Below are 15,133 nucleotides of genomic sequence, written 5' to 3' on the forward strand. Positions count from 1 at the left end.
TTGTCATACATCAGTCGGTCACAGGATTGAGAAGGAGGTCTCCTTCTCTTCGGCCATGATGATATTATTGAGATGGTATGATTAATCATGATGATGATGGGTAGATGTGGTGCATACACGTTATTGTTGTTGGCTTATGATATGTGAATGATGATATTATTATGATAATGAATGCAAAATTTTGTTTATGATAATCATAGCACACACAAGTATTTTTCTCAAACAACTATATCATGTGTTTTACTTAAATTGAGTTCGACTTATAACTCTAATTAGCAAGATGTCAACTATTTTCGACATATGTTCATTGAGTACTTTGTACTCGGTCATGCATGTGTTTCTAAACGTGTAGGTTAAACGAATGGAGAGTGACGGGCTGATAAACATGCATGCATTTTTACCTCTTGGTGTGTCATATTTGATATTTAGTTATGAGGATTTTGTGTGTTTGATGGTTTATTTGAGCTTATATTGATTTATGGTCAAGAACTTGTCACTTCCTTGTTGTTTGAACGAATTTTCAAAAATAATAAAGTAGAATTTGGAAGAATTAGCTGAAATACAAGTTGTAGTTTGTCTCGAGAGGAGTTCGTGAGCACAAATAGATCGTAAATCGAAGTTTGGACGAGGAAGAACAAGCTAAAACAAAATCACTGCGCAAAGCTGTCAAGACTCCGTCGGGCATTTCGGCGCCGCATGCAGGTTGGGCGCGCAACCGCGCCTCGAGTTATTTATTATTTTTTATGTTATTGTGCCTGTTTGCTTTATTGCCTGATCACCAATTTAGCATAATCTTGGATTTTAATTTGATATCGGGAAATGATAATTATTACCTGAACAAAGAACACAAAACACATTTATATTAATTCTAAAGGGAATTGGTATTTGTGAGGACATTAATCCTAGGAACTTTTAGGAGTTGCATGTTAGAAGTGTGATCCGGGGATGGTAGCCTTGCATGTAATCAACTGTTTGTATGCCACAGGAGTGGGTATAGACTGCTTTGAGATTGTCCTAGGAGAATTATCTTGATTGCTGAATTGAATCTGTTGAGATTTCCAATCTGTTGAAACCTTTACCTTGGGATAATTTATTTCTATTTGATTCTTCCCTGCAGCTTGATTTATTTGTTTTCCAGTATTTATATTTCTTAGTTTTAAAATCAAACCTTCAATTTTGTTATCCAGATAGAGAATAATAATTTAGGATATGAATTAATATTAATTGGTCCATGTGGATTCGACCTTGCTTGCTACTGTACACAATAACACCCGTACACTTGTGGAATTGTTGTTTATTTTCCATCTATTACAAACAAATCCCCTCATTCAGGTTCATTTCTGCGTGATTTAATGTTATTCGATTAAAGGTGTTGATACTTGTTTCATCAGTGACGACTATATATAGCATATGACTAAATGAATGCATTTTAGTGACGATAAAAGCATGCAACTATATGCTAGTTTATTTAGTGACGGTAACAATCATGTCACTAAATGAGGGAATTGTGGTGACGACAAATAAATGTGACTATAGACTGAAAAAATTTGTGACGGTTGTATCATGTCACTAAACAAGATAATTATAGTCACGAAAATATAATGTCACTGCAAACAAAAACTATAGTGACAAGCCTGAAACGTGACTAAAAAGTTCAAAATATAGAGACGAAGAAACATTCGTCACAATTTAATCATATTCAGTGGCAACATCATCTGTCACAATAAATTGATTTGCAGTGATAGCTACAATTTATCGATGATCATAAAAGTTGTCACTAAAATACTTTAGTAAAGACTTTGGCACATATAGTGACAAAAACTATTGCCATTAGAAGCCTTTTTTTTGTTGATATATAAAAATTTGGTCTGACTAATAAGACCTAATGGTAAAAATAGGACCGTAACTTTTAGGATTTTTAGAAAAAGGACTATAAGTTACGGATTTTGAAAATAAGGACTATAATTTTTTTTTTAACATTTACACTCCTGTTTCGGGCTCAAAATTAATTGTTTGGGCTTTTGATGCCACCTAGAGCCCGTTGCTGACGTGGACTGCCATGTCAACTTTTTTGCAAAAAAGAATTTGTTTCTTTTTTGTATTCTCGTTTTAACAATTAACAATTATATTTTTTTTTAGAAAAATTAACAATTATATTTATTTTATCTTAATTAATTTAATATCCTAAAAGAAAGCTACATATATATATACGTTCATTATAATGTTAAAAGACATGTATTATATCTTTTTTACATTTAATTAGAAGAATAAATTATAAAAAAATATGCCATCAATTTTTGACTCAATAAGAATATAAAGTACATCAAATTCACTATTAGGCTTCGCATGACAGCAAAATGGATTATAGTGCTATTCAAATAAGGCTTACAATAGCATGACACAAAAAATGGCCAAAAGTGTCATTCAAATAAGGCTTCGCAGAACCATGACATCAAAATGGCTTATAGTGCCATTCCAAAAATGCCAAAATATTTCAGGTTTTCTTCACAAAAAAATGTCTTTAAATATCTTTAGATATCTTCACAAAAAAGAAACAAATTTTTTTTTTGCAAAAAAGTTGACATGGCAGTCCACGTCAGCAACGGGCTCTACGTGGCATCAAAAGTCCGAATAATTAATTTTGGGCTCGAAACAGGAGTGTAAATGTTAAAAAAAAAATTATAGTCCTTATTTTCAAAATCCGTAACTTATAGTCCTTTTTCTAAAAATCCTGAAAGTTACGGTCCTATTTTTACCATTAGGTCGACTAATAAACACTATAAATTGTGGTGCTTTCAAGCTGCTTCAAGGGATTAACTATATAACATCTTGCCAATACAACAACAAAGACCACATTAAATAATAAAAATTCAAAATTAGGACTGATTCGCAAAACATGAACAATGCCAACCATCAGCGACATAATCAGCAAAATTACAATGCACAACACTCACAAATTAAAGATAAACATTTGTTAATTTACAAAGAAAAATCGTATATCTCAAAATACATTGTCAAACAATAAAACTTTCAATAATATCAGGAAAAACAAAATTCATGTACAACATAAATTCCTAAATCTCGGACAAAACTATTAATTAAAAAATTTTGTATGATGGAATGTAGATGGGAATTGAATGGTGATTCCTACCTTGATTTCGTTCATTTGCTTGGTATATTTTCTTTGTAGGAATCACCATTCCTACATCCATGGGAATCACCATTCTATTCCTTATACATATCAAGTATATGAATCACCTAAGATTTATCATTTCATTCCTACTTTTATTCCATTCCACCCCCATTCCATTCTATCGTACCAATCACCTTCTCAATGATTAGCCTGTAGGATCAAATAGCTATGGATAATAATAATCGACGGGTAAAAATACATTACCTTGTTTTCTACTTAAATACAGATCTTCGCTCCAACAATCAAAGACCTAACTACTGCATTACACTCGGTTTCAAAATTTCTTCAAAATAAATTTACAATGACAGTGTTCAAATGAGTCCGCGTAATTAATGAATATAGGAAAAAGAATAAAATATTATAATATCATGTGTGTAGGAATAGGCCACTGCAGGCAAAAAAAGTAAGTAAGAAAAAAGAAAATAAGAAAGAGAAAATGTAATTAAAATCGACGATACTGATGAAAATCGGTGATATTAAAATAGCGAAGACGTATTGGTGATGTGGAGATTGGACAATATCAATATAATCTGTAGCTCTCTCAAGGACTGTGAAATGCCATAACCGCTGGACAACGACGAGATCGAAACACCTCTCCACCAATCGCAGCTCGACAGCACATCCTTAATAACCCACCTTGTCCCACCCCTCATTTCTACTCTCACATCACATCATCGCACTAGTGCGCTTGCTTTATCAGACAACCATATGTTGAAAAGGAAACTACTACAATTTTTTTTCATATTTCATTTAAATTACACCACAATAAATTAGGTTGCCCTAGGAAATGGTCAAAGAAGAGAGTGAGAGCAGCTGCGTGAGACATATATTCCTCATTTCTTAGATTTCATTTTCTTACCAATGGAGTAATAATAGGTAGAAGAAGTAACACCACTTTCTTAATCCGTGTAGGTGAAAAACACACATCTATATCTCAGGGTTTCCTTATTTAGCTTCTATCTCTGCGATTGGCTTTTCCTGGGCTTCAATTGAGAGAGAGAGAGAGATGGGGAGAGGGAAAGTACAGCTGAGGAGGATAGAGAACAAGATCAACAGACAAGTGACTTTCTCGAAGAGGAGAGGTGGTTTGCTGAAGAAGGCGCATGAGATCTCTGTGCTCTGCGATGCAGAAGTCGCCTTGATTGTTTTCTCTCACAAGGGAAAGCTCTTTGAGTATTCTACTGATTCTTGGTAACTTTCCTTTTACCTCTATTTCTCACCATAATTTCTTTTTTTTCACTTTCCTTAACTGATACTTGCTCATTCAAACTTTTTGTGATCCTAGATCTGTTTTTCCCCTTCTTTCTTTAAAATAAAAGTAGGGTTTCTCTAACATCTCTCTCGTCAATTTTCTTGTGTTGTTTTGACTGCTTTGTTATCGATGCTTTAGCTTCTACTCATGATTTTGCACCATTTATGATTTAATATTCCTCTGTTTGTGTACGATCATTAAAAATCTAGAGTTTCATCTTTCCAATTTTGGTCGATTATATTTTTGTCGGCCATGATTTTTTATTTTCATTTTTTTGGTACGTATCTCGGAAAACCCTAAATAATTTTATGTTCTAGGTTATTTTGATCTCTTATCAATTAATCTTTTATGTATGTTCAGTACTGGACAAATTCTACTTTTTCAATCAATAACCTATTATCCCAAACTCATATTTTCTATTATCTCTCTTTAAAATTTAGAAAATGATGAATTTCATCATCTATGACCACAAATTTTTGAGTTAACCCTTTCGTGACAACAGAAATTTTAATAGGCTAAAATTATGACATAATTCTCAAAATGTATAAATAAAGACTGGATAACAAGAGTCATGGCTTGCTCAAAAAAGAAAACAAGAGTTACACAGTAGTTGTGTGAAATCAATTGGTGCAATGGGCAACAGAAACAAAATTAATTGTTGATGGACGACAGAACATACATAAATATAAATACTATATATGCATACATTTATATATTCTTGGGTGATCTAATTTAATTGGGTGGAGTTTTTATCCATGATATACATAGATAGCCCAGTCCTTGTATCTGCAATGCTGTCATGTGGTGTGACATATATACAAATATATGTATATATTAAATCATGAAAATATCTCAAAGTCCCTTGTTGTGACTTTCAGTTCTTGACACGAAGCTCTCTAGATTCTGTAAGTTATAACTTGTTCGGCTGCATCTTGGAACTTGAATTATTACTGCAGATCAACATGAATGCTTTTGTCATTTTCTAACTAGGGAAAGGAAGGAAGTTGCTGTAATTCTCTTCATTTTTAGGGGGAGGGGAGAGGGGAGGGGAGGGGGGTCTCTTTGTTATCTGAGAATCTTGTGAGAGTCACAGTTCTTTCTTGACAAGACGGGAATCATGTTAAAATACTGTATGATGATGTTTGTGCAATTTTAGTACTTGAAAGCAATCCATCAAATGAAGAAAGATAAATGTATTTTCTTTAATTTTTACTGTGTGTAGGAAATTTACATTTATATACATGTGTGCATGGGAAAATAATTGATGTAGTATAAAATAGTCCATTAAATCCGAACAAAGAATAAGTGATGTATATAATCTTAAAACTTGTCACAATCACAATCCTATGTTATTTACCCGAGAATATATTTATTTGATGTTGTGGTGAACACTTAATTCAAAAGTTAGTACAATAATTGGTGACTTAATAAAAAGGCATGTGATGTCGTTGGAGTATATATTGCATGGTTGATGCAGCTCACATTTTATCATTTATTAGATATGCAACTACGTCCAATAAAATTCAAGATTCCGTCTCTACTTTTATCAAACATATACATATACACACATAAACTCCTATGTTAGGTTATTCAGAATTTGAATTCACCTAATTAATTTCTTTTATCAAATTATTTAGTGAGAAAGTTCCTAACATACTCATTTAGTAATGTTAGTTGATTTATTTTTGGGTGCATAGCAGCATGGACAGGATTCTGGAGAAGTATGAGAGATACTCATTTGCGGAAAGACAACTAGTCGCCAACGAGCCTCAGTCGCCTGTAATTTTCAAATATTTCTATATTATTTAAATATAAATACATGACTAATTATAAATACAAACATGATTATATGTGCAGGCTAATTGGAACCTAGAACACAGCAAACTAAAGGCGAGAATTGAACTCTTGCAGAGAAATCATAGGTATATATATGTCTAAATCCAACCAAATTATTAATTCCATTTGCAATTAATTCTCACATTTTTTGGGGTTGTCTCAGGCACTATATGGGAGAAGATCTTGACTCAATGAACCTCAAAGATATTCAAAATCTAGAGCAACAGCTGGACACTGCACTCAAGAACATACGATCCAGAAAAGTAATAAATAAATAAATTTTTTAATTATTGAACATTTTTATTTCATATCTAAATGATTTATATATATATATTGTATATTATGCAGAATAAACTTTTACTGGATTCCATCTCCGAGTTGCAGCAGAAGGTATGTCTCTTCACCGCCTAGCCAGCTATAGTTGAATCCCATTTTTCCTGTATATTTTAATCAAATCAAATCAAAAGCCTAGGAATATATTAAATTCCTAGTAGTAGCTAGGGTTTTCCCTTTAAATTCAATGACATTTCATGCATTTTATTTACTACTACTATTCACGCTGCAATCTCTTTAAATGTGTATTGGTCTCTATTATTGTATTTTTTGACTGTATCTCATTATCTTTTTATTCTTTTAACAGGAAAAAGCAATACAAGAGCAGAATACCATGCTAACAAAGCAGGTGCATCAACCACCTTCTATATTTCCTGTTTATATTTGAGAAACAATGCTAGTAATATATATTAGTAATTTTATCTAAAATGGTATGGTACATGATATATGTATGTAGATTAAGGAGAAAGAACAGGAAATGGCTCAGCAGCCATGGGATCAGCCACACCACAGCCACCGAGCACCGCAGCATCCGCCGCCGCCGACTCCGCCGTTCATGATGGCACCTCAATTCCCTTGCTTGAACATGGGGTAATTTACTACTTCCTTAATCAAGTTTTTCGACATTATTAATAACAATGATAATAATTTCAGAGGCGTGTACAACGAAGGAGAAGCAATGGAGGCTAGAAGAAATGAGCTTGATCTGACTCTTGATTCGCTCTACTCATGCAATCTCGGATGCTTTGCTGCTTGAAGAATCCAACTCAGCATTAATTATGGAAGTAATAAGCGTTCTGGTTTTTGTGTTAATCACTTTTTAATCCTACTACATGTATGGTCTTGATACATTCTACTGTACAAAGTGATTAAACCCTCCCAAACTCGATGTGATGAAATATGCATGTATGTTATATTTGATTTGTTCAAATGAAGTCGCATTTGTGTTTAAAGGGGAGTCGCGCGTTTCTGCAGAGGGACTTAATTGCAATTCTTCGGGCATAGAGGGATTTAGTTGCAAAAATAAAGTTTAATTGAAGACTACTTGATCTGAGCCGTTGATGATCTAATCTAATGGCTGCGATTAAAGCTAAGTTGAAGTTAGTTATAACTAATTTCACCTTCTTCATTAAAGCTCTTCCAGAGAGGGTGCGTGGTGTACAATTTGTAAAAGATTGAGCTTGAATTTTCTTTCTTGTCTTAGTTCAAAGTCTGTGAAGATCGAGAACCTTTCTTTATAGCTCATTCATTTCTCAGTTGTAATCAAAGTTTGTGGCGTGAATATATAATATAACTCAAGTTCTTGGCCCGTGGACATAGGTCACAAGATTGAACCACGTAAATTCGCATGTGCAATTTACATTCTTGCGTCGAATACTTAACAAGTGGCTTCGTTTGTGGGAAGGGAGACCTCAAATCGGCGCAGAGATGTCATTAATGCCAAGGATTGAGACGAAGAAATTCACAGGTAAAAATGATTTCGGTTTGTGGCGCATCAAGATGCGCGCATTACTGACACAACAAGGGCTTGTTGCGGCTCTGAAAGAAGATAGATGGAGGAGTATCATCTTTGACAGCAAAAGACACTGACTCGAAGGAGAAGATCGTGGCAGCTGCGAAAGTGGAGCTCAAGAAGGCAAAAATGCGAGAGAGAGCCCACAGCCCGATCATTCTATGCTTTGGTGATAAAGTATTAAAGGAATGTGGCTAGGGGGAAGTTTGCAGCAGCGGTTTGGGCAAAACTTGAGTCAATCTACATGAAAAAGTCCTTGGCCAATCAGCTATATATGAAGCAAAGGTTATACTCTTTTAAAATCACAGATGGAAAATCTCTAGATGATCAACTCGAAGCATTCAACAAGATCATTGATGATCTTGAGAATGTTGACGTGAAAATTGGAGATGAGGACCAAGCAATAATCCTCTTGAATGTCATTCCCAGTTCATACGACCAACTTAAAGATGTTATGTTGTATGGGAGAGAAAATGATATATCTGGAAGAAGTGCAGTTTGCATTAAAGGCCAAGAAGTTGCAGAAATCATCAGCAACTCAAAAGAAAGAAAGTGTTGTTGACGGGCTAACTATCAAACAGAAAGGTGGGTAATCCAAGAAGCAGAAAAAGGATTTCAAGAAAGGAAACAAGAGAAAGGCAACAAGACTTGTGATGAAGTACATACATGTTATCTCTGCAAGAAACCAGGCAGATTGCATCATTTGGAAGAGAAACCAAAAGCAATCAAAATGATTGGGAAATAGGGACAAAAGGAGCAAGAGCAGTGGACATTGCAGAGGCTTTGAATGTGGTGGAGAATCACATAGATGATTAGTGGATATTGGATTCAGGCTGTTGATGATTTCACATGTACCCCATTGAAAGCTGGTTCACTGAGTTGCAGTATCAGAGAGAAGGTACTGTGATTCTTGGAAACAATCAAACTTGTGAAATAAAGGGAAAAAGTAGTATCAAGTTCAGATTTCATGATGGATTTGTAAGAACATTATTAGATGTTAGATACATCCCAAGTTGAAAGAGGAATTTGATATACCTTGGGTCTATGGGGAAAATGGGCTATGAATGGAGGTTTAAAAATGGAGGAATTAATATCACTAAAGACAACAAAATATTCCTCAAAAGAACTAGAAGGAATGGGCTTTACTACCTTGAAGCTGAGGTTGTTGCTGGAGAAAGTGACACTGCAAAGAAAGATGATTATATGCTTTGGCACAAGAGATTGGGTCATGCTGGGGAGAAGAGTTTCAATCACTTACTGAAACAGGAGAAAACTGATAATCCAGTCAACTTCAAGCTTGATCAGTGTAAACAATGCATTTTGGGCAAGAGCAAGAAACTGCCATTCAGTACAAGTAAGCATACATCTAAAATTCCATTAGATTATGTTTATTTTGATTTGTGGATATATATATATATATATATATATATATATATATATATATATATATATATATATAGGGTGCGGTTATAGTGAGAACCACAATTATCGTGAGAACATAAGAATCAATAAAATTATTGCATCTGCTATACAAATTAATGCATCCGCTATTAAATTTAATGCATCCAAAAAAAATAATTTTTTTGCTCCCTTCAGGATTCGAACCCAGCATCTGCATCCATCCACCAAGATGATGCATCCACCGTAGATCTTGATGATCGAATGGAAATGGTTCTCTGTTCTTATTTTAATAGTGGTTCTTATTTGAACCGTTCCCTATATATATATATATATAGGGTTGGGTTCATGTGGATCCCTATGCTTATAATAGATCCGTAGATCCAAATCTAGACCACACATTTATGACATGTGGCGCATCAAGATGATGACACGTGGCAAGGCATTTCAAGGCAAAATCTGGAGAGGGGTAAAATTGGAATGTAATTTTCGAAATTAAAAAAAAAATAGATTTTCTCAAAATAGGTATATTTTAGATGCATAAAGTTTCATACGAGAATGCATGAACTTTCATATAAAAATGCATAAAGTTTCATATAAAAATGTATAAGATTTCACCCAACCCCACCCCCCACCCCCCACACCCCTGAACCCCACCCCCTACCCCCCCCCCCCCCCGACCCCCAACCCTCCACCCCCCCCCCAAATTTTTTTTTAAATTGATTTTCTGACCACTGACCCACCCCTACCCCCCACCCCCCCCCCCCCCCCCCCCCCCCACCAATTTTTTTTTTATTTTTTTATTTTCTCAAAAACTGATTTTATGACCACTGACCCCCCACCCACCCACCCCCCAACCCCTCCCCCACACCACCCCCCAATTTTTTTTTTTTTTTTGAAAAACTGATTTTTACATGCATAAAAAAATTACATGTTTTACATGCATATACTTTCGCACAGAAATGCATATACTTTCACACAAAAATGCATTACATTTTTTGAAAAAATATAATTTTTTTTGGGCTGGAGGGTGGGTGGGGGGTTAGCGGTCAGAAAATCAGTTTTTAAAAAAATAAAAAAAAATTTGGGGGGGGGGTGGGTGGGTCAGCGACTCAACAATCAGAAAATCAGTTTTGAAAAAAAAAATTTGGGGGTGGGTGGGGGGTCAGTGGTCAGAAAATCAGTTTTAAAAAAAAAAAAAATTGGGTGGGGGGGTGGGGGGTGGGGCAGGGGTGGGGTGGCAAAAATACCAGATTTATTAAAATGAAATGCATTTTTTGTATAATTTAATGCATTTTTATGTAAAATCTTTATGCACTTTTGTTTGATTTTATATGCATGTGAAACATGACTATTTTGGGGGGTGGTAATGGGGAGGGTTGGGGGCTGGTGTGGGGTGGGTTGGGGGGTGGTGCAGGGTGGGGTGGTAAAAATACAAAAACTGTAAAAATCAAATTCATTTTTCTGTTCAAAGTTATGCATTTCATGTGAAAACTTTATGCATCTTCGTGGGAAACTATATGCATCTAAAATATATCTATTTTGAGAAAATTTAAAATATATATATATTTTTTAATTATTAAATCCGAAAATTACATTCCAATTTTACCCCTCTCCATATTTTGCCTTGAAATTCTTGGAAACTCCTTGCCACGTGTCACCATCTTGATGCGCCACATGTCATAAATGTGTGGTCTAGATTTGGATCTACGGATCTATTATAAGCATAGGGATCTACATGATCCCATTCCTATATATATATATATATAGGGAGAAGTTCTATTGAGAAGCTTATATGTGTTAAGAATTGAGAAGTAATCTCACCCATTTATTTCACTCAATCTAACGGCTCACGCATAACTCACGAATCCAGCGTCCAATACATCCATAAGGGTGCTATCGACTTTTAACTATTTGATGAATCTTTAATATAACCGATAGGATATCAATCATAACAGTTTAAATATGGAAGATACTGTATAGACATTGAATTAATATTATACTTTACATATTTGTCCGTCTGACTTCTTTTTTCAAAGTATTTATTATCTTTGCATAATTTTAATCCACATATGAGGAGGAGATAAAATATAAGATTTAATCATTTCTCTCGACATAATAATCAGCGTCAATAGATGCCCAATGATTTGTTTAAACTTAACTGATATCATACGTAAAAATAAGAAGTTCATTAAATATAAGGGCACGTTCAATATAATATTTTATCAAACTAAATATTTGTGCAATATAATATAATGATTTAAAAAAACTTTAAGAAAATCTAACACACCAAAATTAAAATTATAACATTAACTGCTCATTATTTATTTTCGTTCACTTAATTATTACGAACATTTTTATAAAATTGATGAACATACTCTATGATCAAAATGCTTGTTCAATAAAATTATAGGTATGTTCATCACTATAAATACATCTTCACTATAAATACATGCACTTCATTAGGTGTAATGCAAATATTTGCAGTAGTGAGAATAAATCTCATATATTTCAAAATTATCAGGACAATATCCTACATTTGTAATGAACATATAAATATTGCTTTTCAAACATATAGCAAATGCTTATGAACTTACAGAGGATAAGAAATTTTATAGGATAAATATTTACAATAGAAAATTTTGCAACTAGTTAAAGTCATTATTTTTATGAACTTTTACAAACTTATAATGAACATAAAAGTAATATTAACACGAACATAAAAAATTGAAAATACTAAGCATATATACATACAACCAATTTCTACGTTCAGTTTCCATTTTTACATAACATGTACGCAATTGTCCAAATAGTGCCGAGCATAGTCATCATGCAGAGTTTATAAGTAATTAGCATAAAAGACTAGCAATCTGTAACATTATTTATTATTCTAAATCTAACAATTCTAACTAATACACAAAGCCCATCTCACGAACAACAGCTCTCTGTGCGTCGTTTAACTTGGGCAAGATATCATGGAAAGCGGCCGGTGTAGTTCACGTATGAAGTGATCTATAATTGGTTGTATTCGTAGCCACTAACGGAAGCTCCTCAATAGCGCTCGGTATCTCGCTACAGCTGTCACCCTTTGGGTTAGAATCACCATTCTTCTTTGGTCTCCCTGACAAATTAAAATATAAGTGAAAGGTAATGGCTAATGTAAACAATGTACTAATTCTATCTACCGATCACCTATTTTCAAAGGACCATGTGTCATCACCAGAATCAGTACTAGGTACTACCTTTGATTTTACGACACCTTGTATAAAAAATATATTACATTGAAACGATAAAACCATTAAGTACATCATTATTTTTCATAATCAGCTAATGTTACGAACTAACAACATATTACCTTTATCTTGGCCTTTAACCTTTTGCAAAGACAACCTACTTCTCTTTCTTACTAGTTCGTTGGGAGCACAACCTTCTGAATAAATACACAACAAGTTATTACACAAAACTAACCAAAAAAGATCAAATGAACATCTATTAGGTATGCGTCTTTTGAACCGTCTCTTTTTCTTGAACGTCATTCTGCACATCTGTGAACATGACATTGATATATCAGTTCGTGAGGTGAACTAAATTTTCAATGTTATGCATATAAGAACTTTAATAACTTGTACAGGTACAAGTCTCATTTTACCACACTTCAACCTTCCGGTAAGACCTCCTTATTTTTACATTCCTGTAGGTGTCAACCAAAATAATAATGATTACAAACGTGCAAGAGGAAGTACCATTCCATTTCATTGTAAGGAAATGTGTTTTACTCATGTTAAAAGCCTGCTTTGATCCAGCAACGGCTGCACATGTTGCGACACGACGAGCAGACACATAATTATTAACAAGCGGAATTCATAACTTTTTTTAATGATCTGTAACATTGGTTTACTTAACAAATTATTTTCGCATGTTTACTAGATCGAACACATACATGATCATTGAATAGAGCACAAAATTCATCAGTCTCCATGAGTTTAACCTACATGAAAAAATTAATATTTCGATGAACTTAACGAGGTGATGTAATGAACATAATTTTTTTCACCCCTAATTTAAAGCATTTGTGCCGAACATAATTTTTTTTCACATTGAACTATGAAATCATGGTGTATTGAAGGAAAACACGACTGCAATTATATAGAATTTTGTTCAATAATCACATCCGTATACTGTTGAACCATATACAACCCCCTTCTTAACGAGTGCCAAAACGAAAACATTGCAAAAACTATTAAAAGAAAAATACCACTGCTATTTGTAACAATCAATATTGCGATTATTCATACCCAAAAAAAGTTCAACATTTAACAATTGTGTTCAAGCGATAAAAAATTAATGATAATGAACAAAACATAACATATTTTGTAACCTAATATAAACTATTGATTTCAGTTTAATAATTTCGCCGAAAAAATTGTACCTTCTTCTTCTTTTGTTTGGCAATCCATTGATTTCTTTCTCGAACAAGATCAGCGTATGGAACCATTGCCAACAAACAGAAGGTGCTACAAACATATAGAATTCCCGTTCGTGAAATATCTGTGAATTTTTTTTCTACTATTATAATTAATCTATGAAATATTTTACCTTCGTCTTCTAGGCGATTCATGGATGTATTCTTCGAACCCCAGAATTGTTGCTGGAAAGAAATATGAATAACAAAATAACACTAAAAAACTTATCATAAGAATTCGTTGAAATCTCCATGGTATCAGCGTCTTCAAGGAAATAGAGAGATTTCTGGGTTCTGATTAAGTTTCCTAAAATCTTATGGAAAGATATTGACGCATATAACCTTTTAGAATTGTAGACTTAATTATACGGTTGCTTTAAATTAATTAAATGATTTGATGAATTTAATCTGATTCGTTGGATTTGTTGCAATAAAAGGTTTAGATTCAATCTTACTTCTTAATCTTAGAGGCTCTTTGCAATAGAATTGAACCCTATATATATATATATATATATATATATATATATATATATATATATATATATAGGGGAAGGCTAAAATAAGAACGCTTCTTAAAATATAAATTAGGAACCATTTTCAGCCCTTAGATCATCAAGATCTACGGTTGATTCATCACCTTGTTGGATAAATTCATGGTCCTGAGTTCGAATCCCAAAGGTAGCAAAAAATTATTTTTCGCAATTCATACCTTTATACAGTTTATTCATGCGTGTTATACATAAAATTCATGCATTTTTGCTGGTTCGTAATTCTTAAAATAAGGGTGGTTTATTGAATAACCGCCCCCTATATATATATATATATATATATATATATATATATTATAGGATAATATTGAGGCATTTGAGAAATTTAAGATTTAGTGCAGTGAGGTGGAGATTGAGAAAGGAACTAAGGTCAAATGTCTGAAAATTGATAATGGTCTAGAATTTATCTCTGGGGAACTTAACAACTTGAACAAATTGGAGTTATAGAAAGAATGAATTGTGTCATACTTGAAAGGGTGTGCATGTTATTGAGTCAGGGATGCCTAAGAGATTCTGGCCAGAAGCTGTTGTCACTGTAGCTTATATAATCAATAGATCAGCTTCACCTGCAGTGGAGTTTAAGACTCCAGATGAGCTA

The 15,133-nt window shown here is 33.6% G+C and overlaps 1 protein-coding gene and 1 long non-coding RNA gene across 4 annotated transcripts; one reads left to right on the forward strand and one right to left on the reverse strand.

The window, feature by feature from the left end:
• The first annotated feature begins 3,910 nt into the window (after positions 1-3,910).
• On the forward strand, positions 3,911-7,567 carry LOC130995974 (truncated transcription factor CAULIFLOWER A-like). Of its 3 annotated transcripts, XM_057921503.1 has the most exons (9): positions 3,911-4,010; positions 4,106-4,384; positions 6,143-6,224; positions 6,303-6,367; positions 6,445-6,544; positions 6,630-6,671; positions 6,922-6,963; positions 7,072-7,205; positions 7,269-7,567. In XM_057921503.1, exons 2-9 carry the CDS (start codon positions 4,200-4,202, stop codon positions 7,369-7,371), a joined length of 753 nt encoding a protein of 250 aa, XP_057777486.1. In that variant the 5' UTR covers positions 3,911-4,010; positions 4,106-4,199; the 3' UTR covers positions 7,372-7,567. The 3 variants fall into 3 exon arrangements, with proteins under 3 accessions (XP_057777486.1, XP_057777485.1, XP_057777487.1); XM_057921502.1 differs by having other exon boundaries at positions 3,982-4,384; XM_057921504.1 differs by having other exon boundaries at positions 3,984-4,384; positions 6,146-6,224.
• Positions 7,568-12,291: 4,724 nt separating this feature from the next.
• Positions 12,292-14,418, reverse strand: LOC130996025 (uncharacterized). Its single transcript, XR_009092356.1, has 4 exons — positions 14,122-14,418; positions 13,955-14,039; positions 12,881-13,216; positions 12,292-12,646 (listed from the first exon to the last, which is right to left on the reverse strand). It is a non-coding gene; the product is annotated as an uncharacterized LOC130996025 (long non-coding RNA).
• Between the last annotated feature and the right edge of the window lie 715 nt (positions 14,419-15,133).

The sequence above is a fragment of the Salvia miltiorrhiza genome, chromosome 7 (genome assembly GCF_028751815.1).
Source record: "Salvia miltiorrhiza cultivar Shanhuang (shh) chromosome 7, IMPLAD_Smil_shh, whole genome shotgun sequence".
In the NCBI taxonomy this organism is placed as follows: Eukaryota; Viridiplantae; Streptophyta; class Magnoliopsida; order Lamiales; family Lamiaceae; genus Salvia; species Salvia miltiorrhiza.

Coding starts and splice junctions, on each gene's coding strand:
- LOC130995974 (XM_057921503.1), top strand. CDS start 4,200: ATGGGGAGAGGGAAAGTACAGCTGAGGAGGATAGAGAACAAGATCAAC. Junction 6,672..6,921: donor TCTCCGAGTTGCAGCAGAAG/GTATGTCTCTTC, acceptor TTCTTTTAACAG/GAAAAAGCAATACAAGAGCA. Junction 7,206..7,268: donor TTCCCTTGCTTGAACATGGG/GTAATTTACTAC, acceptor TAATAATTTCAG/AGGCGTGTACAACGAAGGAG.